At 41.4% G+C, this 24,912-nt stretch overlaps 3 protein-coding genes across 3 annotated transcripts in view; 1 reads left to right on the forward strand and 2 right to left on the reverse strand.

Annotated features, from left to right (window-relative positions):
• LOC306831673 (transcription factor COE1-like) overlaps positions 1-6,224 on the reverse strand; it is an 81,204-nt gene extending 74,980 nt beyond the window's left edge. Inside the window, exons 1-5 of the mRNA XM_079355876.1 lie at positions 6,094-6,224; positions 3,043-3,238; positions 2,262-2,418; positions 1,470-1,533; positions 62-117 (exon numbers count right to left, since the gene is read on the reverse strand). Coding sequence (XP_079212002.1) covers positions 62-117; positions 1,470-1,533; positions 2,262-2,418; positions 3,043-3,238; positions 6,094-6,151 — 531 coding nt within the window. The 5' untranslated portion in view covers positions 6,152-6,224. The remainder of the gene's footprint in view (positions 1-61; positions 118-1,469; positions 1,534-2,261; positions 2,419-3,042; positions 3,239-6,093) is intronic.
• A 644-nt stretch (positions 6,225-6,868) lies between these two features.
• Positions 6,869-19,181, reverse strand: LOC306832188 (RING finger protein 145-like). The gene is made up of 12 exons (XM_079356648.1): positions 18,997-19,181; positions 14,995-15,246; positions 14,644-14,752; positions 14,221-14,312; positions 13,320-13,555; positions 12,664-12,839; positions 12,023-12,163; positions 11,709-11,891; positions 11,348-11,495; positions 11,063-11,189; positions 10,711-10,940; positions 6,869-10,578 (listed from the first exon to the last, which is right to left on the reverse strand). Exons 2-12 carry the CDS (start codon positions 15,176-15,178, stop codon positions 9,898-9,900), a joined length of 2,307 nt encoding a protein of 768 aa, XP_079212774.1. The 5' UTR covers positions 15,179-15,246; positions 18,997-19,181; the 3' UTR covers positions 6,869-9,897.
• Positions 18,274-24,898, forward strand: ublcp1 (ubiquitin-like domain containing CTD phosphatase 1). The gene is made up of 12 exons (XM_079356650.1): positions 18,274-18,455; positions 20,377-20,520; positions 20,849-21,145; positions 21,303-21,394; positions 21,484-21,569; positions 21,689-21,804; positions 22,059-22,157; positions 22,344-22,381; positions 22,528-22,626; positions 22,752-22,868; positions 22,993-23,120; positions 23,503-24,898. The coding sequence occupies exons 3-12, from the start codon at positions 20,992-20,994 to the stop codon at positions 23,528-23,530; spliced, it is 957 nt and encodes a 318-aa protein (XP_079212776.1). The 5' UTR covers positions 18,274-18,455; positions 20,377-20,520; positions 20,849-20,991; the 3' UTR covers positions 23,531-24,898.
• The last annotated feature ends 14 nt before the right edge of the window (positions 24,899-24,912 follow it).

Below are 24,912 nucleotides of genomic sequence, written 5' to 3' on the forward strand. Positions count from 1 at the left end.
TGTGTGTGTGTGTGTGTCTGTTTGAAAATGTGTGTGTGTCTGTTTGAAAATGTGTGTTTACCTGTTTAGTCATGGAGTCTATAAGTCGAACATAAAAGTCCTGTTCCGTTCTGATGCCTGTTTGGATGCAGAAGACAAGAAAACAATTCACAAAGATTTTAACAAAGTAAAACAGAATACAAAACAGTGTTAAAAAAAAAAAAAAATCAAGTAAAGATTGAAATTTGATTTTCACACTGTAGTTCTGTATGTCAGGAAGTTTTTTAATAAAAAAAAGTCACATCTATAAATAAGAGAGTTAAATTAGATATGGTATTGGAAAAACTGTGTGAAATCTTGTTATTAATGTTATTTCAGCTTGAAAACTATTAATTTTTAAAAAACAACAAGAAAAATACATTATGAAAACAGCTGCTCAAACATGCAAACCGACTATACCAGCTGCATCTTTATTTACAAAGTTAAATATTTTTCACTGGATTTCATGTTTGTACATATATATATATATATTTACTTTATGAACAGCTTAATTGTTTAGGCTCCCCAGTCAAAGGTTTGGTAACCTCAGGAGAGGCCAGCGTGTTTGGGTTTTGTAAAATAAAGCCACAAGTTCTAATTATTAAAATAAACTTTGTCACCATCGTTTTGTTTTTTTAGTTGTAATTCTGAGCCTGAGTCAAGTCTGTTTTAATGAGATATTACAAAGGACTTTGCAATTATACAACATGTGATATGGTCTATTTTTACACCCCTGACCCTCTGTTCTAGAAAACTGTGAACCCATTAGACGGCCATTAAAGGGTTTAATGTGTGATGTTTAATGCCTGAACCTTACAGTTAATAGCATCGAAAAAGGCTTTGCTACATCCACTTACACATGCAAGTGATATAAAAATCAATAATGGCAGTTCACAAATTGTATGCCCACATGTTTCAACCTGGAAGGCTGCAGCTGTGAGTTTCTTGCCAGTTTATGTTGTTCCCCTGCTGATAGGCCCGAAAAAACCACAATCCACAGCCACCACTACAACATACAGACACACACACACACACACACACACACACACACAGCCCGCTGCAGTCTGGACTAACTCATTCACAGACAGTGACAGGGATGATGCCAGGAGTTTTTGGATAAATCATCTGCAACAGCTGTTGCCAAATTGTGTGACGTTTTTCCCAGCAATTGGTGAAATGACAGTTTGAAAATATAACATTGCAGCTTGTATGACATGAAAAAAAAAAGTATGGCGGCCTGTTGGCAATCCTCTCCACATTTCTGCTCATTAAATATGAAAAACAAAATCAGCCGCTTCCTGAGTGTAAATTCTGATGATTGCAGGAGACAACAACCAATCCAACTAATATGGTCAACTGTACTGTGTGCGTGCCTGTGTGTGTGTGTGTGTGTGTGTGTGTGTGTGTGTGTGTGTGTGTGTGTGTGTGTGTGTGTGTGAATCCGTACTCACCGTTACTGTACAGAAGCTGCAGCCGGTAATGAATTCCGTTATTGGTCTTCTCTCCGCTCGACTCCTTAACACACATACACACACGCGCACGCACGCACGCACGCACGCACGCACACACACACACACACACACAAACAAACAAATAGGTTTATTTAAATTTTAGGGGAAATCGATAAACAGAACATTTCTGCACCTTAAACGTATAAAATCCTTCACAGCTGTCACGCAAAAAATAAACGAGTGATTAATGAGCACAGCGCACATATTATAGCAGGGCAGTTCTGCAACATCACCACGTGTAATCGTAATGTTATTTTGGCTTTGTAATTTCTCTGTAATCACTGGTTATGTTTGAAGAGCGAATAAATCCAGCACTAACTCTTCCCGCTATGTTGTCCCAACTCATTCAAAGGGAGTCATAATTGATGAGAAGGCCGGCTGCTGTTTATATAAAACAAGTGGTTGTGGTGATGAGCTGTAAATTAAATGTATTTGATCGACGCAATGAGGTTTAATTATTTGTTCCATTCACAAAAAGGATAGGATTTGTTACAGTTAACAGTTTGTGCAAAAATTGTTTGAGATGCAGGCCTATTGCATAATGCTAATAATAATAACCTAAAATAATAATTAGAATAATAATAAAAATAGGCATCATAATAAATAATGCATGAGGGGAATCTTTTATTTAATTGTTTTTGCTCATGTGTAACAGAAACAACACAGCATTAACACTCAAAATAATCGGGTTTTTAGGAAATATAAATCTGAAATGATCTCTCGTGCACCCACTTTTTCTTTCTCGATAAAGTCCACGAAGTTGGTCCTCTCGATCTCCACCGGCTGGCCCTGCCGGTCGTACAGAGCCAGGACGAAGTGGAAGAAGTTGGACTTGCGGAGGTTTGAAGGCGGCTGCTTCTCAAAGTGAGCCCGGGCCAGACCCACTCCACTGCGGACAAACGGGCGAGGAGGAGTCGGTGTTAGGTTGGGGACAGAGGAAAGTTGGATTTTGTAAAGGTGAAAACAAACATCACGATGTTTTAAAAATACTTGGTAATGTTTCTTTAACTTGGTAATGGTGTTTCTTAGTAAGCATATTTTCACAAGCGTGCCCGTCTTTAATTAACCACATTTGTTCGACTTTAATAGGGCTTTTATTAAAGATTGGTCCGTGACAGGTCATGCTTTCTCCACGTTTAAATATCTCACTACGTAAACCAAAGGGGAAAATCCCCTTATAGCCATAAAACCACGCGTGTGTTAAGAAAAAGCTGAAATGTTTACCCACTTTGACTCAAATAATCAGTAAAACAATCATCTGTTTCATCTTTTGATTTCAGTTTGGTACAAAGACGCACGTGTTTAAAAAATGGCACACATGCTGTTTTTATGACAGTTCGATATCTGTAGGTCCTCATGTTTTAGAGATCTATGCCCTGACCTAAAAAAAAAAAAATTATCAATCCAGATTTTTAACCCCCAGACAGCAGTTCCATCTGTGCCTTACTAAGACCACCACAGGGTCCTGACAAAACAATATCTGGTAGTTTCCTTTACTCGGAGGACAGCTCACCTTTGGGCGGCTGTGTTGGCGTCCAGCACGCCGCCCCCCTGCATCCAGCTCCGGACAGTGTTCATTCCTCCCAGCGGCTCCTCCTTCAGGCTGCTGCCGCTTCTCTGGATGCTCTCCTGGATCCCAAACATGAACAAACCTCCGTAGATTCTCAGTCTTTCTCTCGACTGGATGTGCACTTGCTCCCCTGTGGATCCTTAGGTCGGATTTAAAAGAAGCAACGTGGTCACGCTCTTTGCATGCGCTTCACAAGAAACCAAGCAGGTATCTGTTTCGTCCTCTGAATATGGTCCTGGGGGAGTGAAAGTGCCTAAAAATAAGAGGCGATCATATTGGGAAAGTAGAATCCAGGATTTCAGAATTCGTAAAGGTGGATAGAATCGTTCAGGGAGAATGCAGGGCGCCAGCAGCAGAACCAGGAACATGTGTTCAAAGTCGCTCCGGTGCGCGCAGAGATCCACAGTTCAAACTGTCAAACAGATTAAAAGGAGATCAACTCGCCTCCGGATCAGATGTCATAATTTTCTGACTTTTCGTTCTTCCTCTTATCGCGCTTTGCTCTTTCTCTCTTCGCCCCTCAACTTTGTGATCCGGGACGTGATGGGTTCTGTGGTGTCCGGAGCAGCGCTGCTTCCTCTCGCCGCTCTGCTCCCTCTCTGAGCAAAAAAACCGCTCTGTGACTCTTCCCAGAGGACTCTCTCTCTCTCTCTCTCTCTCTCTGAGAACCAAACACGGGCTTCTCCAGCCCCGGGGGAGAGAGAGAGAGAGAGAGAAAGGATGGAGAGAAAAAGAGGGGAGGGGACAGGACGGGAGGAGAGGAGAGGAGACGCCCCCAAATAAACGAGAAGAGTCAGGTCCTCTCCAAGCAGCGGACTCGGAGCTCATCTTCACTTTCCCATCCACTAAGGGTCCAGTCCGGGTACGGAACCCTCTCTGTGCTTGTTCAAATGACTTGGCAAACGATATCTCGTCTCTGTCAATGTGAGAATAAATTCATATGAGCACCACAACAAGGAAAATGGTTCCTGGAAAGTTTCTTTTTGGTCCTGCAGAGTCGCAGACTTCATGGCGCTCAGGATGCTGCGATGAAAAACGTCTGGATGGGCTTCAGCAAGGCAGACATCTCTCGTTTCAAGATCACCTATAATAAGCCAATAATGCACGGGATGTTCATCATTTTTTACGCACAGTGCCTTGAAAATATCGAATAAGGAAAAAGAACGATGAAAATACGCTCTGCATTTTGTTGTCTAAAACCTGATTTTAGGCCTGTTAATATTTGAGCCTTTTTTCATATAGCCTATTTGTAAACATTTTTACAACTTAATGTAATTAGGTTAGGAAAACAAATAGAGAAAAAATCGAGACATCAGAACGACACAAATGAGATTTTTTTTCTGCACGAAAAAAACAGTCTATAGATCCAGTATCAGATTAATTTAGTCGCAGACATTCGGTTAATCTGATATGAACCCTCGCATTCACATTTAGATGTCACTTTTATTTAGAGTAAAGTGGTTATGCTCAATTATGAAAGCCATATTTCATCGTCACAACAGATCCCTGCTCCCCATTGTCCTCCGCGGGCCTGCTCGTTGCAGCCCAGCGCCGCAAGACGCACAAACAAAAGTGACAATAACAATAATTAGCTCAAAATAACAATGAACATAATTGAGGATAATTGCTACCAGATTTTCCCGCTTTGTCTTTCCCTGAAGCACCATCTGTTATTTGGAACTATTTATCACGAAGCCGAAGGGGGAATCCAAAAAAAATAAAAAATAAAAATATTAATAGATAATTCTGAGAACTCTTATAATAAAACAACGCTGAAGCGTATTGATCTGCTGAGGTGCCAAAAGGTCAACAACTTTTGTATTATTCAGCCGGCTGTGGGGATGATTGGCAGGAGCAACTGGCGCTGTTCCAGGGTTTAATTCCCAAAGGTGATTGAAAAACGCTCTTGACCTTGATTATGGAGAATAAGAGTCTTTTATGCTCCAATTTCCTGCTTATAGAGGGAAGGATCAGGCCGTGTAGGAAAAGATACATGTGAAGGGATGGAGGAGTGTTAAGAGGGGCTGGTGTTTGTATCGATCCGAGTGGGATAAAAGGCAAATGTATCACCCTATAAAAAAAAAATTTAAAAAAATTCTATCTCCGCATATTACAGTCCATTAAAATGTCAACGGCAATGACTTAAAATCAATCAAAGTTAATCTCTTGAAATTATTAAGGTCTGAAATTTGAGAATACTTTCAAAAAAGCCGGGAGAAATGTCATCTTTTATTAATGAAACACAACAGATCAGTATCGGCATAAACAAAGATTCAGATCCTTCATATGTTCAAAGGTTTTCAACACATACTAGGACGTGGTAGTCTAAAACATTTTTTTAAGATGAACCTATTTAAGGCATGTATTTAAAAAAAAATAAATAAATAAAAAAAAAACATGGACTAAATGAGTTTATTTAACCTAACGACAGATTCAATCAAACAAAATCACTTAGACATTCAACCACTTTTTAGGCTGCTGTCTGTCACCGCGACTTTGTCCAGTAGGCAACAATAGGTTACCTCGACGCAAAAGGTCCCGTGTGTGTGTGTGTGTGTGTGTGTGTGTGTGTGTCCCCGTCTATGGTGTGTCCGCGCGCGGTTCGTCTGACGAATAAGGTCTCACTTACTTTAAACCCAACACAACAGCGCCCTCTGGTGCACAACCCTTCATATAGGCTAGTCGACAAATAGTTCATTTCAACACATATTTCCACCATGGAGATTTTCACACAGAAATCATCAGCGGGCCTGTAGTAATATAAACTTCTTATTATCATCCGTGCCTCCCAAAAAATGTCCACATGAAAGTTCTAACGTATTACTCAACACCACAGACTGTAAAAATTAAAACCCCACAAAGTTTAAAGGTCCAGTTTTTCAGATTGCGGGATATAATTGGAGGAGCTAGCCGAGACATGAAATACATCTTATAAAAATGTGTGTTTAAAAGTTTATAATTAACTCCGGATGAGGCTCCCTGCAATGTGTTTACCGTTAAAGGGATGTTTCTTATTACATGGGCAGCTGGGGTCAACCTGGGGGTCCGCCATGTTTCCACCGTCAGTTTCCGGTTTCCACGGAATCCGCCATTTTTCTGCAGTCGCCCGGAAGGGCCAATTCCAGACACGGACCTTAGCAAACCAAAACTAAGGTTCAGAGGTCAATTATTAATGGTGTTCACATAGAACAAATAATATTTTATATAAAGTTGTTTAAACTCATATCTTTTCAAATTATGTGAGATGTTATAATCTAATGTTTAATGATTATAACATGAGGGTTACGGACAACGGGCCAAGATTTAATAACTTATCTACTAAAAAATAAGGCAAATTCAAAGTTCATTCAACTGGCTGCTTCTCTAAGAAAAAACCCTAATTTTTAGGTTTGTGTATGGGATCTGTTTGTCTAATATCATATGTAATATGTACATAATATTTTTATTATTCACCATTTTATCACTCTGTTTAAATAACCTATATGAAGTATTGTACATCAACACATTTAAAAAGTGAACAAACGAGTCTTATAGAATGAGCCTCTTAATTTTCAAACACTGAAATTCACACATTTCTGGAGGTTACTATACTAGACAACCGTTCTACAATAATATCACATATCCTATAATTAATTTTTAGATCAACTTTTAATGAAGAGAATAAACACTAATGTAATGACTGTTGCTAATGCTGGAAACAAAACTATTTAACATGTTTATTATAAGAAATATATTCAAGTGATAACTCATAATAGATATCAAAGCAGAGTCCAGAGTGGATGGTTCATTTATTACTGACATTCATTATTTTGTAAAAGAACCAAGGCAATGCCAGGCATATAAAGTCCAAAACCAACGTGGACGCTTTTGAACAGAAATGAACTGGCATCCAGAGTCAGGTTGTACAGATTATCTCCTAATCATGTGTGGAGGAGGCGGGACTTAACCAGACAAGAAAAGAAAAGAAAAAAACACAAGATCTGTAGGCAATCTGAGAAAGAACAGCCCTAAACATGATCAACTAACATGAGAGGAAACAGTATGGGGCAGCAGAACTGTCTTATCTTCCAAAAAAAAAACCCATTCAGACTAGACGTCATCAGAGAGTACTGTCATATTTGCTTGCTTCTCCAACATAAAGAAAAAAAAAACAGAGCAAAGACGTCTGGAATCAGACTTCTCTGATAGTTTAATACTGTGATGCACAATCACATTCAGTTTCCAATGACAGCTATCGTCTCGAGTATGTGACAGTTCAAATGCTCCAAGATTGAAAACAAAGGTTTGTTTCAGGAGATGTTGAAATGTTTGTAACCACCAACCACTAAATTAAAGTTTATGAAGAATGGAGCTCATGATAAAACCATCATTCAAGAATATGCAAAAAAAGTCCTTATTTTTCGTCATTCACAGGAACGTGTGCAAAATACATCAAACTCTACATTTCATCTTCCAAAAAAAAAGAAAGAAAGAAAGAAACATCATTGGTCAGGTTTGATCCTACATCGATAATGTATTCATTTTCAGCCCCGAAGCCAATGCTTTATATGAAAACAAAGAATTCATTCAGTAATAAGACCTTTAGTAATAGTGGTAGTAATAATACTGTTGAGGGTTAACTTGTGCTTCTCCTGCTTCGTCTGCGCCATGCTGATCCCACTCCTAACAGTAGAGGGCACCAGAGTGATCACACCAGCTTGAGGACGCGTCATACATGCAGGAGGAAGCACCAACACTGACTGGTCTCAAAGATCAGAAAGCTCTTTTCTCCAAAACCTCTCAGTTTGAAGTGTGTCTTATTTCACAAACATGTAAAAGTAACAAAGAACATTGAACTGCTGAGAAGCTTTGGTGAAATCTAGTCCTGAACTTCATCATATAACAACGCTCCCCCTGCTTTAATATAGATGTCATAGAGAGCAACATTTATCTACATTACACACAAACAGAATGGGCTGTGTCCTAGTACACAAACGTTTCAGGGGGGGTATTTGGTTGCTGACAGCCTCAGAACAGCTTTGGAGCGTTTGCAAGTAGAAATGACATTAGTGCAAAAGAAGGGGAAAAAAAAGCAAAAAAAAAAGCCATGTCAAAAACCAGACACGGGGGTGGGGTGGGGGAAGGGGTTTAGCACACAGTGGGGACAAACGTAGAAATGCTTTGTAACAGTGGCAGCGTGCAAGCTCTACTTATAAGCGTGCATCAGGACTCTCAGGCATTTTCACAAATTTGAGTCTTTCAATCCAAAGAACTCCCACCGCCCGCCCTTTTTGCTGAGTACAGGAGCTGGCTAAGTGTGTGCATGTGTTCATGTATGATAATACAAAATGACTTTCCAATCATTCGGCTTAATGTGCTGGTAGAAACATTTCACGTAATGCCTGCGCAGCAAAGGGAGGAGAATGATGGTCCATGACATGGGGCTTTGATTTGATTGGCCAATGCAGAGCTGGGATGGAGTGAGGTCATATAAAAAGGATGGAGGGCAGAGACAATGTGTTTGTAAATCAGAAGAGGAGTAAGAGTACCGTGAATGAAGTTGAGCGTCTCTGACAACAAAAGTTATGGCACCAAGCCTGCACTGGAATACTTTACTCTTCAAATACTCAAAAACTCACGTTAAAAAAACAACAAAAAAAACTGTGACCTTTGTTTCACGTTATCCCCCTCATCTCTCGCAGTCTCATTTTTCAGTCTGAGTAGTGCTCAATAAAGACCTCTTCAACAGTAATACAAAAGTTTGGCGATGAGGAGAAGAACTTTTTTTGTTGTTGTTGGGACCAGCCAACACGTTTGATTCAAATGTGGGATTATGTCAGAGAATGCATAACACATGAAATGAAAGTTGACCGTTGTTCACACTGTCACATTGAAGAGGACCACACTAGAAATCTTCAGGCTTCAGGTCATGTGATGACCACATTCAGTCTTTGTGTGTCCACTTACACATAAAACTACAGTCGCCCCACAGTGAAGACTGAAAGTCTTCATCAAAACTGCTTAAGAAGTTTGTTGATTTGATGAAATGTTAAGACTTTGTCACTCTTTTAAATGTTGTAACCGTAAGTAATAACGCGTCTCCTAAGCTCTCAACACCTCTGAACCATGTCTCATTACCGACAGGACTAGAGAGAAACCCTGAACACGGGGGAATGTTCAGCGAATACTGACTGAAGATGCGCAAACGTAGAAAAGTCAGGATGGGAGCAACCGTCAGATGAGGCCTATGGGATTGAAAGGAGAAGAGCTACTTTCTTATATTAAAGTCTAAATCTATGAAACAAGAAGAATAAGTGAAGTGACACTAACGTGATCCAGGACTTCACATTTTGTCGACATGATGAAAAGTACCAATTCATTTTGAGATGACATTATCGCTTTCTCGTACACGGGGGGGGGGGGGGGGGGGGGGAATCAAGATTTAAGAGGTGGAAAAAGTTTCGCCCACCATCATGACATCATCGTACAGAAAAGGACAAGGGCCACTGAAAAAACTAAACCTTATTCTTAGAATTTTTTTGGGGGGGGGGGGGAAATTAGGCCACAATGTGATTTTATTTTTGTGTGTGTGTGGCCCTAATCCTCTTCTGTGTCATCACAAGCATGAAATGAAAACGTATCTTGTCTTTTGCTTGTGGTTATTTTTCTCTTCAACTTGTTGTGGACTGTTTTGGTCAAACTTAAGAAATGAGATAGCCAACAGCTCAACCTGCTGAATACAGGCAGAACTTTGGCTTATGGGGTGTTCAGTGTATGTCTATGCGCATGCGTGTTTGTCCTTGTGTGTCGTGATGGGGCTCAGAGGCTGCATGGCAGGGGGGACTGTCCCTCAAAGGAGGAGGAGGAGGAGGGCTGTTCAGGCTGTGCTGATGGAACACTAGACGACTCCTTGCTGTCCAGGAGGAAGCCTGGTTGTAGCTGAGGGGCGGGGTCTGGTTCGGGTTCAGCGAGGGTTGCATTTTCCTGGACTGAGGGATGCGAGGGCGAGTGATGACAGACGGAAAGGTGCATGCCCAAAGTGTCAAAAGAAGGCGAGAAGGAGGAAGATGGAGAGGGATCATCTCCGGGAGACTCAGATTGAGTCCCAGGTGGGGGAAGAGGAGAGGACGAAGAAGAAGAAGACGATGATGATGTTGCTGGAGTGTTGGGCGTGTGCTTGGGAGCGGCGGGGACACAACAGGAGGAGGAGGAGGCGGCGGTTTCTCCATCTGACATAGCAGGTCCATGATCTCTCTCCTTCTCCTCCTCTTTCCCACTGTCTGTAGAAGCACCGCCGTCTTGCTCATTTTTGGTTTCTTCCTGCCCGGCAGGGCCCTGATTGGCTGCAGGTGTGTCTTGGTTGGAAACTGTGGTGGTTGGGGATTGGCTCTTGAGCTGCGAGTGACAGAGGGGACATGTCTCCTGGACATAAAGCCACTTCTTCAGACAGCCAGCGTGGAAGAAATGACTACAGGGAGTGATCACTGCACTGTTCATGTCCTGAAAAGAAAAAACACAGACCATGTTGTTATTTTTTCCTAAGATTATTTTCCTTACTTGAAGCTTGAGATTATTACTTTTCCACGTCCTCTCTGTGTTTAATCACAACCACACAAACCTAGTAACCCATACCTGGTAGCAGATAGCGCAGATGTCGTTGTACTGCTCCAGCTGTGTATTGCTGGCCGTGGGGAGGCTTTTGATCTTGTTTACAGCATCTCTCCTGAGCAGGAAGCTTTGCCAGCCCAGCTGAGCTCTGAGCCACACGTTATAGTACGAGTGGACCAGGATGATGGTGCTGCCCATCACGCTCCACTCCCCGAATACAGTCTCCGACACACCATAGCACACCACACACACGGCTACCTGCAAGGGGAAAAAAGAGAGAAAAAAAAAAAAAAAAAAAATCAGTAACAGTGATGTTAAGATGTCTTAATTTGGTGTGTCAATGATGCCTCTTTTTTTGCGTGTACACGTGTAAAACCTACCAGAAACTCCAGCAATCTGTAGGTCCCGTTGACACAGTAAATAACTTCGTCCATGTTCTCCACTGGAGCCTTACGAAATTCCTCCACCATGAAGAGCACATAGATCAGCAGAGTGCCAAGAACCTGGGGACGTTTGAGGAACGTGTGTCAGCATTTTGGTCTAACTTCATTCTTCATCTCAAAGTGCAGATGCCAAAGAATCCTCAGAGGATTCATGTTGGGATCAAATGAAATACAGTCTGACGTTTCAACTGCTGCCTGTGTGTGTGCGTGCGCGTCACCTGCAGTGATGTGAGGATGGAGGAGGAGATGATGATGAGAAGCCAGAAGTCCATGTGAAAGAACTGACAGATCATGTAGGCCATGTAGGCTGGAAAGATAAGCAGGAACAGACACAGAGACACAGCTCGGAAGTGTTTCCACAAACTCCTACAGGACACACAGAGCAGGAACAAAAAACAAAAAGAGAGAGAGAAGACCGTTAGCAACGTTACTGTCTTCCAAAGTGTCGCTAACATGTCGAGGAAAAACAAGCCTGTTCTTCATGGAAATCTGTTTTTAATAGACATGTGGTACCTTATTGTTGAAGATATATATATTTTTTTTTAATTGCTAAGAGAGGTAAAAATAACAACTTCTTACTTATCTCTGGATGCTCCCAGGGCCAGGACTATGGGGTCAGCTATCTCCAGCATGGACTGCAGGATGGACGCAACAACGATGAAGAGGATGATGGAGAGGAGGAAGGCTCGGTGGATGACCTGAAGCTCGATCAGGCCGGTCTGAACAGCGAGGATCAGCAGGGTGATGCCTTCCGTCATCCCCCTGCACACACACAGACACACGCACACACACGCACGCACAGAGAGAGAGAGACAGGAAACAAACGGGGTCAAACGTGCGGCTGCAAACCGACAAGACGTGTGGGAAACAAACGGACGTGCACTCGCTCTAACCTGTGCATGGTGTTGTCGTTCATGAAGGCTCTGTAACCTTGCAGGTAGAACTTGCAGAGTGTGAGAACTCCCAGAGCAATAAAGGAGACGGTGAAAACCAGACCGAGCAGGGAGTACGGTGTGCTGCAACATTCTGCAATACTGAGGACCAGGAAGGGGGCGGAGCAAAGAGAAGAAAGAGATCAGACACAAACAACAAAAAGAGAAGTCATTTCTTTTTAAACCAACTCCACCAAAACTGCTGCTGTTAGCTGCGTCACTTGTAACATCGTAGATTCATGTTCACTCACAAATGTCAACTATTGTCATGTTTGTAAGCCACTTTGTTTGGCAGGAAAGGAGAACCCATTCTTTTTTGGCTTCCTGCTGTTCTTGAACCAAGTCTTTGGTCTTAATAGCAGGCAATAAAGAACAATTACAATGTGCCATGCACTCTTTAAAAAAAATCACACTCTTCATTTAGAACATTAGAACAGACCAGGAGACTTCAAATGTTCCCAACAGGCTGATCTGAGAGCAGCAGACATCTACAAAGCATCAGTGAACCCATTAAAAGAAGGTGATGCTGCGAGTGGGCCACCTGCTGAATGGGGCAGAGATGTGTAATCTCCCCTTTCACAATACATCTGCTTCGTTCTCACCTGGTCAGAAAGAGGAAAAGTAGCCTCTCCCGTGAGGTAGGCTGGTCTCTGGTGCTGAAGTAGGAGTAGATCTGCAGCGCAAACAGCAGCAGCCAGAAACACATGAAGAGAACCGGGAGGACCAGCTGGTTCCATAGAGACATCCCCAGAGCCAGCAGTCCGTACACTTCCACCACCTGCGGGCAGAGACCGAGTAAAGAAAGGGATAAGAAATACTCCAGGACTACTTTATTCAGTCCCTCCAGGATTTCACAGACTTTTTGGGGGATTGTTGCGGCCTAAAATGCCTGATTTCGTGGCAGCTTTTCCAAAAAATTGGAACGCATGTTGCCATGTTTTTCGCAATTAAGTTGCGGCAGGAAGCAAAAGTTGCGGCAGGAAGCAAAAATCGCGGCGATTTTTTCCCCATGTCAATTATTTCCTAGCACACACTTTGATGTGACTGAGTGATATTTTAACCTGAGCAGAGCGATTTACTTTGTGAAGCATATTCAACTGCCTCAACGACAAAGTTCGCTCAGAAATTGCGGGGATTGGTTGAATTTGCAATCGCAAAATCGCAACTTCCTGGAGGGACTGTTTATTCTAACATGTAGTTATATATTTGAGAAAACGTGCAACATGAGGCCACAGAGGCATTTTTGTTCCCTCCCCACCTGAGCCAGCTCCCTGTAGGCGGTCTTTGCCAGGTTGTATGGAACCAACAAGTTAGAAGCCAGGAAGTAAATGACCTCCAGGCCTGTGAAGATCATGGAGAACTTGTTGATGAAGACGATGGTCTCCAATGGGACCAGACACAGTCTGGCAACCAGAGGGAGGAGGTGAGCAGAAAAGAGCCAAATCCTCTTGGTTTGCATCACACAGGAACACAGCGTACACACCACCAGCTGACCTAAAAAACAAAGAGATCACATGAGTGGACAGCATAGAAGGAACGTGCCTGAAACGTCACATATGAAATCTGCACACTTGTTAACATCGTAATGTTTTCTGACGCAGGAGGAAATGCTCATCCTCCTTAAAAGCTGAAAAATCAAAAACAGAGAGAACACGTTCACATTTAGATCCTTTAAATCCCCCCCCCCCCTCCTCACTCTGCAGCAGTATACATCACTGCATCTGTCTCATTTTGACTTTCACTGTGCACTGAAATCAGAACAGTCGAGACTCCATATTCTACTGTGTGGACCCAAGAACATACAGCCCATGTTAACCACATATCACAGCTGACCAGAAAAAAAAAGTTTGACCAAAGAGCGGCCATGCCATACAACGTTAAAATGATTAAGTCCCAGTAAATATTAGCAAACACAGGTACAGTAAGAGCTCTAATTCTAAGAGAGAAGTTCTTTCTTCATATGCAGAGGAGGGATTTATTCTGTAAAAGGGACTCCAGTTGTAGTCCTATAATGTCAAAATAAAAAGGATCCAAGTAGGAATGAAACTGAAGAGGGGCTGGTGACCTAGTGATTAGGTCACGCCCCATGTACGCCCCATGACATGTCAAATGTCTCAATGACTCCCTGCCATGTCGAGTCAGAGAGTGTGCTTTCATACCGATGAGGGCAGTGGTGAATCTGTTCATGGACAGGGGTTCCAGGTAGACGGGTCCTTCAAGGCCAGACTCCAGTTCACTGCGCACATAATCCCTGACAAAGAGAGGTCAAAGGTCACGGTTAACAGGTCTGATCATGCATTCATATGCACCATGAAGCTTTAAGTCACCGGAACGTGTTAACCTCTACAGTCAATAGATACACAATACAGTCAGGCTTTAATACTTTAGTACAGATCCAGTCAGGTAAATGTTCATAAAAACAGAATGTGATGATTTGCAAAAAGCATGGAAACCCTCATTTTTTTTAACAAATCACAGAGACGACATCTAATGTTAAATCTCAGAAATGGTATTGCTTTTGAAAATGACGATTTTGAATTTAGTGCCAACAAAGCATTTCAAGTCGGGAAATCTGTGAGTACCTTGAAACTTGGTGACCAGCGAACAGCAGCAAAGCTGTCAGCACGTACAGGTAGAGTTTGACCAGGTGTTGACGAGGCAGAGTCAGGAGCACCAAGCTCAGGATGTAACCTGCAAGCAATTCACACAGGTAAATACAATAACACACACAAACACACACACACATCAGCACATACCAAGCCTATTAGTTCATAAACTAACTGAAGCCAAGTCTGACAGCACACACTTACAAACACAAACACACAGTGTGAATCCAAGATTTTCAGGGCAGACTGTCCTGAAACATTCCCTCTCTGTACCCGTCTGTCTCTGTGTGTGTGTGTGTGTGTGTGTGTGTGTGATACCATACTGACCTACGTAGTGCAGGTAGAGAGCCAGGTATTTGTACTGAAACAGGGGGTTGTTTGAGAGGCTGGAGCGCTGGATCTTCTGGAAGAAGGAGCTGACGTCCCAGCGGTACAGGACATCCAGCAGCATGATGCTGGGAACTCGCAGACCCACGTTAAGCACCGCCTCCACGCGGTCCTTCACTGCCATGGCCTCAGCTGAGCCTCTGACGTGCAGGCAGAACTGACCACTAAGACGGGATGTAAACGGTGGGTGCGCTGCAGAAAAGCAGAGACAAGGCACGAAATGAAGATCAAGATTAATTGGGTATGCAGTTGAGATATGCAGCAGTTATAAAAAAGGATGAGGGGGGGAAAGATAACTCTGCATACATGTACTGGATAGAAAAGTGCCAAACAACAGTCACCATTTCCCTGCATTCAGAAGACGTGTGGTTTTAAAATTCTCACTCCAATGATAACAAGTGCGGTGTACAACATCTCTTAAGCTTTTTTTTTTTTTAATAGCTGAGGCGAAGGTTTTAAATTATGTATTGAGGGGAAATCCCTGCAACTTCTTTAATGACACCTACGTGGTAGACTGTTTAAACGTTCAGTGAAGTCTTCACGGATACATTAGTACTCTACAGTCCTGTTCACACTGCAGCTTTAAGGAATGGTTTTTTACGTAAACCAACCAAGTATATTTCCAACATGTTTTTATTTTATTTCGTCTTTACTCGTAAAATTCCTGCATGCACGAGAGCGTGCGATTTTTAAAGCAAAAACTAAATTCATCCAGAGGAAAGCACATTTGCTATAAATACGGACCTAATATTTAGATGTCCCCTAAGATAAGAGTAGAAATAAAGGTAGGGTATGTCGATCCCCTGCTTTGACTTTTAACATGGAGCCGAAGGCTTCAAGTGAAATGAGTTCTGGAGAAACTGCTCACAGTCGAGAAGAGAACCCAAGTACTCGCAGCTTTTGACAAACTCCATTTGATTTCCTTGGGAAGTTCAAATCAGCGGGACTATTTTCAGCAAAAGAAACTTCAATGAGGACAGTTTTGGATGTTGGGGAAGGAGGATGGAATGATCCAATATAAGTACTGCTGCTACGAGAAACCAAAAGGCCATGATGACATTTGTTCAGTCACATTCAAAAATCCATTGAAGTGCACATGTAAGCCCCAAATGCTTGTTTGAGTCTAAACATCTTCACATTACAACCATTCACAATGCTAACGTGTTTGTAGTACGGAAACTGAAAAACTCCTGAGTGGTGCTAAGGAGGAGGTGGAACAAATGACAGTTTTACAAGACGAGGCAATTATGTGTTTAAGCTTCACATTGAGAAGGGGCCGCTGTTCACTGTTCAGATAAAAGCACTATCATCAGATATCAAGTTCTCATCTCGTTTTAGAGTTTGAGATTCAAGTTGTTGCTGAAAACAAAACACAAAGTCACAAAGTGTTGTATTGCTGCTGACTCTGGGTTTTTGTGTGCTTGTGTAGGGTGGATCAGTCAACAAAGTCAAACCCGACGACCAAACACAACTTCATTAGTTTGTATACTGAGTTCCTCCCTTGGTTTATTTATTGTGCCTGCCGGAGCCACGTTCCTCTCTGCTGCTCATTCAGTGATGGAAAAGGATCAGACTGTTAACGATTCTAAAGGGAACACCAAAGAGATGTTACAGTTCTTAAAGAAATACACTTCAGTACATCAGGCGAAAGATTTACAGCAGGAGAAGCAGCACTGCTCACGTCCCCCAATGCCGTGGTTTGTATAGATAAAATCCCTCAGTCAAAAACCCATCCAGACTTTGGTACATGCAAAGTATCCAGGCAGCTCTGTGTCATCCACACCCTGAACGTCTGCTCACAACCTCATAGAAGCACGGTTAGTGTTAAAGCAACGCACTGGGTTTCAATGCACCTGTCACTGAACGTCAGGCGGCCCGAGACAAATGAGGCATACATGCTATATCTGCCTAGTTTAAATATTGCTCCTCAGGTTTTCCCACTCTATTCCGTTTGCCTCCACTAATCATACTGTACCCATTCTGCTTTGTTTTAGAACATTTAATAAAGCAAGACTAATTTTTCAGAATTGTACAATGTCTGAGGAAAGAAGCAAAGAAGTCTTTCACACTATAAACCTGTCATCATCATCATCATCATCATCAGGGAGATGCTGACTTGATCATATGGATAATAAAATCTTATCAATCCATTGTTGCTATAAAACTGTCATGCTAAATGATTTGCATTATTGCACTACTGCAATGTTCTTTCACTATCAGATCAGTGATGGACACACGGGTATGTATAGGTACTGCACACATTTAAGTTATTGATTGGAGTGTAATGTCACAATATGGACATCAGGGGATGATTAGGTTCTTACTGGGCTAACACTCACAATGACATTGTCCATAACTTTAGGATTGGTGCATTACATCTATCAACATACATTACATCTATCAACATACAGTCGGGCTGCAGTAGCTCAGTCACCCTCCGGTTCCCAACCCACAGCACGGACCAAGTCCGGAAATTAGTTTGGTAGCTGTAGAGGTACCACTCCACTTCCTGAGCACTGTCGAGGTGCCCTTGAGCAAGGCACCCCAAACTGCTCTGCAGCGCTCACTGTGGGCAGCCCCCTCACTCTGAGACCTCTCCATTCATGCATGTCATGAGGATAATGTTTGTGCATGAGTGTGTTCATGCCCATTACAAAGAGTGTAAACCGAATTCTCCCTTGTGGGATTAATAAAGTATAATTTTATATATATATATATATATATATATATATATATATATATATAAATCATCAGACCCTTCAACAATTTGTATATTTGTAGGATAGGATTAGTGGAAATATGTTGTAATCACAAAATAAGCATTAAGCACATGGCATGAGTTACAAAGTGTCATAATAAATGATTTTTGTAAACATGCAATGCTTTCTCACTCAGCATGCATACATTCTAATTGTTGTGTAAACTTGGGCATAATGCCCTAAATTGACACCAGTTTTATCATGCTAGCTCTCTGCTACCCTCTGGTTGATTGGTGGGGAAAAAAAGACTGTTAGATAAAAGAAGTGAACTGTATCAGAAATTCAAATCGATCCAAGTCTCAGTCGCTCCTCGCGTGTTTGGTCCCTCACACGTACCACGTGGCCTTTAAACACACAAGTCTTTAATTACTTTATATTGCAAGAGACTATTTCAGAGTTTCCATTTATTCATATCCCTGCAGCCGAGGACAGGACCCTGAAATGTTACATAACACTAAATTCACCGCGACAACGACTGGCCAAAGAGAGATCACTTCACAGAAGCCAGGCTTATATAACGCCTTCGTCTACCACTGTATTTAAATCTGTCGTCAACAATTCACACATATCTACAAGCTCATTTCACAACTACCACATCGGTCCTACCAACACCATGGATGCGTGAGTGCTGCGTTTATTGTGGTAAATATGAACTCTGGTAACCTCTCCGTCTTGACGGAAGAAAAAAAAACCTGCTCAGCCGCAAAACACTGCACCACTTTACTGAGTAGACTGGCTCGTACGATGCCGCTCCAAATCTTCCAGTCAAACCAAATGAGTTACTTTGTTTTATTGATGTGTACTGTTTGCTGACTTCGTGATGTAGCTGAAGCAGCCTGTGTGCTGTGTGTTGATAAAGAGCTGCATCCGGCACAGAGCCAACAACTCATGCTAACGAAGTCAGCTAGCATCGCGGATAGTTAGCTACTGTCAACAACCCAGCTAACATTAACACAACGGTAACAAATATAACACCAGGCGTGTTTATTTGTTTCAGGTTCTCTCCTTAGACAACAACGTCCAAACACATAGACACAAAGGTAGTCAGTGTTATCTCTTACATTCAGAAACTGTCCCCCCCCCCACCTTCCTACAAAGTCCAACTGTAATGCTAGCCGAGCTAGCACGCTAGATTCTTAGACGTTGTGAACTAGCTACAGCCAAAGAAAAAAAGATTACTTACGATTTAAAGACGAGGATCGCAATATGTACAATGGTTTCGGGATGCTTTTCAGGTCGGATATCGACCATTTTAACTCGGCACCACCCGAGTTAACGGTCCTCGCTCGCAAAGGATGCGGCCGATCCGTTCATCTCATCCGGCAGCCATTACCCCAGAGGAGCAAGGAAGATGTACTGGGCATGCGCAGTTGCCCGTCCCACTAAATCTCTTGGTTTATTTGAAGAGTCTCGTATTTTACTAACACTCTTTAACTGCTGCTGCAGTGTTTCATAACATACTTTAACATTTTTACTTTCAAGGGGATTAAAGCTCCTCATTAGAGATCCAGATAGTTTTCCAGCCCTTAAATGTTATAAATGATAATGGTGAGGCTGGCTTGGTAGTGCTTGCGCGGTAGGCTTAATTTGAGGTTAAGGAACTGTGTGATAGCCATTATAAATAAGAAAGAAAATCGACAAAATTGAAAATTCAAAGAAAATTTGTTTTAAATATATATTTTATTTCGTTTTTCATAATTATAGAATAGAGGAAGCCTGACAGTGCAGGATGAAACACACAAAGACAGCAATTTGCAAAAAGACAAAAGAAAACAAAACACAAATAAAAGATAATATTGATGGCCTTGTCCTGTGGGGAAGACACTGAGGAGGACCAGTTGCCACTCCACAGGATATGGCTTGGACATAGACATGGAGAGTGCCTACTCGAAGTTACATGTTCACATAAATAATGTTTCAGTATACATACACTGTACGTACATATTTGCATGTTAAGACCAAAATAAGACATTTCATTGGTCACATCAACAGGAAATAAAATGTAATTATGAAGAGCTTTTCACAGACACATGCCACCAAGTGATTTCCAATTTTACAACATATAGAGAATTAATATATAGCCAATAATAACATTACCATAAGGAAAGAGTAACAATACACAACAGCAGAAGGGTAAGACAATTCCAAAAAGGTTACTGTTCCCTCGAACATGTACAGTGTATTAAGTTAGACAGTCAAAAAAAAAGGCAATATAAAAAACCATTTTTAGTGTTCTTGACAACAGGAGAATCACTGAACTGTCTGTTAATAAAACACACATTGTTGATTTGAGTGGCCAAGAATATATATCTTTCTTTTCCTTGTTTGTTTTCTTTAGTATTGTTACTATATTAATGATAAAGCAACTCAAACCTATTCAGAGGTTAGAGCATAGCAACCATTATAATGCTTCTATAGTTCCTAATTCTGATTTGTTTATCTTTTCAATTTCAACTACTCTAGTTTGTAGTATTATTATTATTATTATTATCATCAGCATCATCATTGTTAATTTGCTGTCACTATGGTAACGAAGCTTTTTTTTCTACGTCACATCCGGTAGAATTTGGGACGCCAGGAAGAGGAGAGTGTGCGCCTTGCTCTGAATGAAACTGAACGGCAAACTTCATTCATTCATTCATTGATGACACTTTGGATGTGAATTGACTGTATTTTCTGAGTACAACGCGTGATTTTGCTCTCTCAGGTAATGTAACCTAAACCGTGTTGCTCAGTCAGCTACTGTCAGCGAGTTGGCCGGCTAACTTGCTTGTTTACATTGTTGCTAGCTAATATTAGCCGTCTCATGCTAAAAATATAAACATCTCAAGGAGGGACAATCGCTGCCAACTCTGATTAGGTCGTATTTGCCCGCTTTGCTTGTAACTCGTTAGCAAAAACAACACATTTGTAACGCTTGCAAATACTTGATTTGCTTACAGTTTGTCGCTGAAAGCTTCTTCATAAGTTTTACTTAAGCTATAGTCACAAGCCTCCTGACACCTCTCCTTATTGTCCCCCTCCTCTCTTTCCAGGGTTGTGTGTGCATGCTTATCACCTTGGTGATAGTCTTTTAGCGTGAAAGTGTGTGCACTTGTGTGTGCACGTGCAGCTGGAGCTAAGTGTGTGTGTGTGTGTTTGTGTGCGCGCGCGTGTGTTTGAGCAGCCTGACTGTGACATGTCGGTATCAGTGATCATCAAGTGGGGGGGCCAGGAGTACTCCATCAGTTCTCTGTCTGAGGAGGACACAGTTATGGACCTGAAACAGTCCATTAAGACCTTGACTGGAGTGCTACCAGAGAGACAGAAACTACTTGGACTCAAAGTTAAAGGTGAGAGGTTATATCTTTTGGAGCAAATTTAGGCAACACCTTGTGATATTAAAACCAGATTAATGATATTTGGATTTTATTATACTTTTTGCCTTGGTGCTTATTTGAGCAATGTGTAAGAAAATTCCCGACTTTAATCTCTTGATCTGTTCTAAAGGTAAACCAGCAGAAGATGAGGTGAAGCTGGGCTCCCTGAAGCTGAAGCCAAACACTAAGATCATGATGATGGGTACCAGAGAGGAGAGCCTGGTAAGATTTTTTTCCCCCTTTTTTTATCAATATCCTTTGTTTTTTGCTGGACACTCATATTAACTGTGTACATGTTGTGCTTTGTGAAGGAAGATGTTTTAGCTCCACCACCAGAGAACGATGATGTGGTCAATGATTTTGACATTGAGGAAGAGGTGATTGAAGTGGAGAACAGGTTTGTGTGGTTCTGTTTTCATCGCTCTCTGGTTTAAATGCTGGAATAAATGTGTCATGAGTGTAAAAACGTATGTGTCTTTATTTATCTGATAAACAAATATTGTTGTCCTTGCGCAGAGAGGAGAACTTGGCTAAAATTGCTCGCAGAGTAAAAGACTATAAGGTGGAGGAGCTGAACCCTCCCAGAGAAGGCAAGAATCTTCTGGTACTGGACGTCGATTATACACTGTTTGGTGAGTTAGAAGGACACAGATATTTGTCTCTTTTAAATGGTTTCCAAATGGACAAATCACTTCACAACTTTTTAAATGATAGCACGTGACAGTTAGCGCTCTAATTTATACATCATTTTCTGGCTGTTTCCTTTCTCCATGTCTGCACTAACTTTATAAAGATGACGCATTTACACAAAAAGCTCTGATAGCAGGTACCTGTTGAAAGCCTAATCGTGGACATAGAGCTTTCATTATTTGATTTGTGTCTTTAGATCATAAGTCATGTGCAGAAACAGGTCAGGAGCTAATGAGACCATATCTTCACGAGTTTCTGACGTCAGCCTACGAGGACTTTGACATTGTCATCTGGTGTATGTATTATTTCTTCTCTTCTCTTGTTATGACGTCTCAGTCAGACTACATTGAAAGCTTCAGGCTGAGAGTAAATGAGCAGGAGAATGTCATTTAATTGGATTGGATAGCTGTGAATTACAACCAACGAGCAATGTGCCTGCAGCTTGTAGAATATACATCTGACACTTTTTTTCTCCCCCTAGCTGCAACAAGTATGAAATGGATTGATGCCAAAATGAAAGTAAGTCTACATGTTTTGTTTCTTTTCCTTTACTCGTCTTCAAGAATCACCTGTTAGTGTTGGACTGAATTGTTACGTTACTATACCCCTTTCTGCCAAAAGGTGGCAGTGTCGATTAACACTGCTGCCTGTGCATTTGTGTTTAGGAACTGGGAGTGACAGACAACCCTCACTACAAGATTACGTTCATGCTGGACAGTGCAGCTATGATCACAGTACACACCCCAAAGAGAGGGGTTGTGGAGGTTGGTACACACACAGCTGCTCCTATACTGACCTGTTACACATACTGCTGATGTAACCAGGTTTGTGTCTCTTTAAGAAGGTGATAGTATTCATGCATTGTGTTTGATGGCATGCACACATCCAGGTGAAGCCTCTGGGTGTGATATGGGGGAAGTACGGAGAATTCTACAACAGGAAGAACACAATCATGTTTGACGACATCGGACGAAACTTCCTCATGAATCCACAGAACGGACTAAAGGTAGGCGACCAGTACTGTCATCACAACATTGACCTCTTCCTCTGATTTGTCACACAGCACAGCGTGCACAATTTATTTTTTTGCAGAAGCTTATTTGCTTGTATGTGTCTTTTTTGTGCGTTAGATCCGACCCTTCATGAAAGCCCACATGAACAGGGAGAAGGACAGAGAGCTGTACAAACTGGCTCAGTACCTCAAAGAAATCGCCAAGCTTGAGGATTTCAGTGGACTTAACCACAAACACTGGGAGAGGTACGCACACATGATGAAACTGTTGTAATAGTATAGTAGTGACACAACACACCAGATGCTTTTTGTGCAAATCAACCATCAGAATCGTTTTTGTTGCCAAGTATATTTACATATACGAGGAATTTGTCTTGGTGTATTGCTGCGAAAGAAAAAACAAGGTTAAAAAAATAAGAACTTATATAAAATAAAAAATAACATGTACTTAAATAAAATAAAAAATGAGAGCAATTACCAAGATACACAATATAATTTAAAAAAATGTAAAATATAAAGAATAATAAAAAAACACCATGCTGCCATATCTACAATTTTATACATAATGTGCATCGAAGAAGACCCACGTTTTAAGATTTAACAAATATGTGTGGATTTGTGTGTGAAGGTACCTATCTAAGAGGCAGCATCACTGAAGATGGACTGCATCCTCTGTTACGACTTGAAGTCTCTTCCCAGTATCAAGTCCTCACTCTCATCCACACCAACTATTTGCTACTACAAGACCGTCATTTCAGCCCGTACGGCAGATCCCACTCCAACCAACACTCCAAAGCTCAGGACTGAGATGGGCTTCCCATTTTCTATATTTGCATGCTATTTGTCTTTCCCAAGTCATGCACATTTTGTTCCAAATATCACCTGCATTTGTTTTTTTGTTTTTTTTTAAATAATTGCTGTTTCTACCAGTTGGCGTGTACTCAGTAAAGCTGACTGTGTGAGTTAAAAACAGCTAAAAGATTTGAGAGCAATGTGCTGACATCAGTCAGGTCAACTTCACAGTTTATTAACAGTCATATCTCGAGAGCTGCTCAGTCTTACTAATGGGCTGTGTTCATTATTTTGCATTGTAGTTTGTTTGAAGTTGGCATACTTTCCTGTGAATATTAAGTAGGATGCTATACCAACCAACTAAAACAAATAATGAAGTTTAAGTCAGCATAGTTTGGGTGACAAGTGATGTCCTTCTCCCCTTTTGTGAAGTATAGATGTCACCTTAAAGAGACAGAGATGAACCAAGAACAAAGGACGATTGCACAATTGAACATTTAGAACTTCTGAATTTTCAGTTGATCCTGAAAATGAACCTGATCGTTAAAGTGACAAATATGCAATAATCTTTAAACCACTGTAACACTAAAAGTTGCTGAGATTGAGACTGGTCATGGACAAATTGGCACCTGTTATAACTTGTTCCTACACATTTGGAGGATTCGTCTGAGCGGTTGGAGGAAGTTGCACATTTTCTGCAGACATGCAGGCTGTAGGCACATAAATGATCCGCTTTGATGAGGCGGATGGTAGATGTCTGTGTTTCTTTTCATTTGCATTGTTACATACCAGCTCTGTTGCATTGCTGAACACGCACCCTTGGATACTAAACAAGATTTCATTAGTTGGTGTTTTGTTGAGAGGTTTTTTTATTGAAATATTTTGGTTTACAGAAATCCTACTGAAAAGAGGGGCAGTGTTAAAAAAAAAATAACAGCACAACATGTGCAGATTGACAGTTTTTCTTTTGGGTAGATGTTTTTTTTTAAGGATGTTCATTTTTCTGCACTTATTGTCAGTGTTTAGTGTAAGTTATGGATAAAGAAGTGGAAGGGTTGTGGGAGCATGTGCAGCATCTGAAGCTCTTGGAAACATCGGGGATGTGATTTGTCAGATTGCGTCAGATTTACAGTCCTTTCATTTCTTGGGACGATCTCTTGAGATCTGCCTTTTAGTGTTTCCCTCGTCACATCCCGGCTGTACATATGACAATAAATCTCTTTTGTAACTAAGTTGCCACTGTTGT

The sequence above is a fragment of the Symphodus melops genome (assembly GCF_947650265.1).
Source record: "Symphodus melops genome assembly, chromosome: 11".
NCBI classification, from domain to species: domain Eukaryota; kingdom Metazoa; phylum Chordata; class Actinopteri; order Labriformes; family Labridae; genus Symphodus; species Symphodus melops.

What these genes read in the sequence shown, in the direction of transcription:
- LOC306832188 (XM_079356648.1), bottom strand. Translation starts at nt 15,178, where the DNA reads ATGGCAGTGAAGGACCGCGTGGAGGCGGTGCTTAACGTGGGTCTGCGA. An exon ending in ATTCACCACTGCCCTCATCG is followed by an intron (nt 13,556 to 14,220) that starts GTATGAAAGCAC and finishes TTTGTTTTTTAG; the next exon opens with GTCAGCTGGTGGTGTGTACG. An exon ending in CTGGGAGCATCCAGAGATAA is followed by an intron (nt 11,496 to 11,708) that starts GTAAGAAGTTGT and finishes TGTGTCCTGTAG; the next exon opens with GAGTTTGTGGAAACACTTCC.
- ublcp1 (XM_079356650.1), top strand. Translation starts at nt 20,992, where the DNA reads ATGTCGGTATCAGTGATCATCAAGTGGGGGGGCCAGGAGTACTCCATC. An exon ending in GTGATTGAAGTGGAGAACAG is followed by an intron (nt 21,570 to 21,688) that starts GTTTGTGTGGTT and finishes GTCCTTGCGCAG; the next exon opens with AGAGGAGAACTTGGCTAAAA. An exon ending in CTTTGACATTGTCATCTGGT is followed by an intron (nt 22,158 to 22,343) that starts GTATGTATTATT and finishes TTCTCCCCCTAG; the next exon opens with CTGCAACAAGTATGAAATGG.